Source organism: Mandrillus leucophaeus, unplaced genomic scaffold, assembly GCF_000951045.1.
Source record: "Mandrillus leucophaeus isolate KB7577 unplaced genomic scaffold, Mleu.le_1.0 Scaffold206, whole genome shotgun sequence".
Classification (NCBI taxonomy): Eukaryota; Metazoa; Chordata; class Mammalia; order Primates; family Cercopithecidae; genus Mandrillus; species Mandrillus leucophaeus.
The window spans coordinates 2,558,739-2,559,252 of NW_012102099.1; the positions used below are offsets into that span (position 1 = coordinate 2,558,739).

At 46.9% G+C, this 514-nt stretch overlaps 1 protein-coding gene across 1 annotated transcript in view; it reads right to left on the bottom strand.

Annotated features, from left to right (window-relative positions):
* The window catches only part of TBC1D20 (TBC1 domain family, member 20), a 24,652-nt gene that overhangs the window by 9,202 nt on the left and 14,936 nt on the right, over positions 1–514 (bottom strand). The window contains exon 2 of the mRNA XM_011979839.1: positions 52–237. Within this exon, the coding sequence (XP_011835229.1) occupies positions 52–237 (186 nt within the window). The remainder of the gene's footprint in view (positions 1–51; positions 238–514) is intronic.

The window sequence follows — 514 nt, forward strand, 5'->3', positions numbered from 1 at the left end:
CTCCCTGTCTCCTAGATACACTCCCCTCACAGCCTCCCCGACTCCCCTTACCTGATATAGGAGGTGGGTCATTGGCATTGACATTGAGGAGCTTGGGCCACACTTTTCGTCTGATCTCATCAGTCAGGAGCCCTCCTTCACTGATAGCCATGCGTCTAAGGGCAGCCACATCAGTGGGATCACTGTTCAGAGCCTGGTGTATCTCTGCCACTTTCTTTTTCCTTTTGGCGTTAAAGTCTGAAAATAACGATAGGGAAGAATTAGGCGTATATTCAGCACGTGCATGTTTTCTGCCTAGGACTCAATCTCCTTTTTGATGTGAGGTACAGGTAGTATCTCCTCTGAGCTCTAAGACTGCCTGCTGGCATAAAGGCTCATAGCCACATGCACTGTCATTTCAGGCCCAGTCTACTGGCCCTCATGGGGGAGGCTTGGAGAGCCCATTATAAAACAGATTTTAAATCGCCAATTTTTAAAAAGAAAGTCTCTTTTTATAGGTCTGAACCAAAAATCA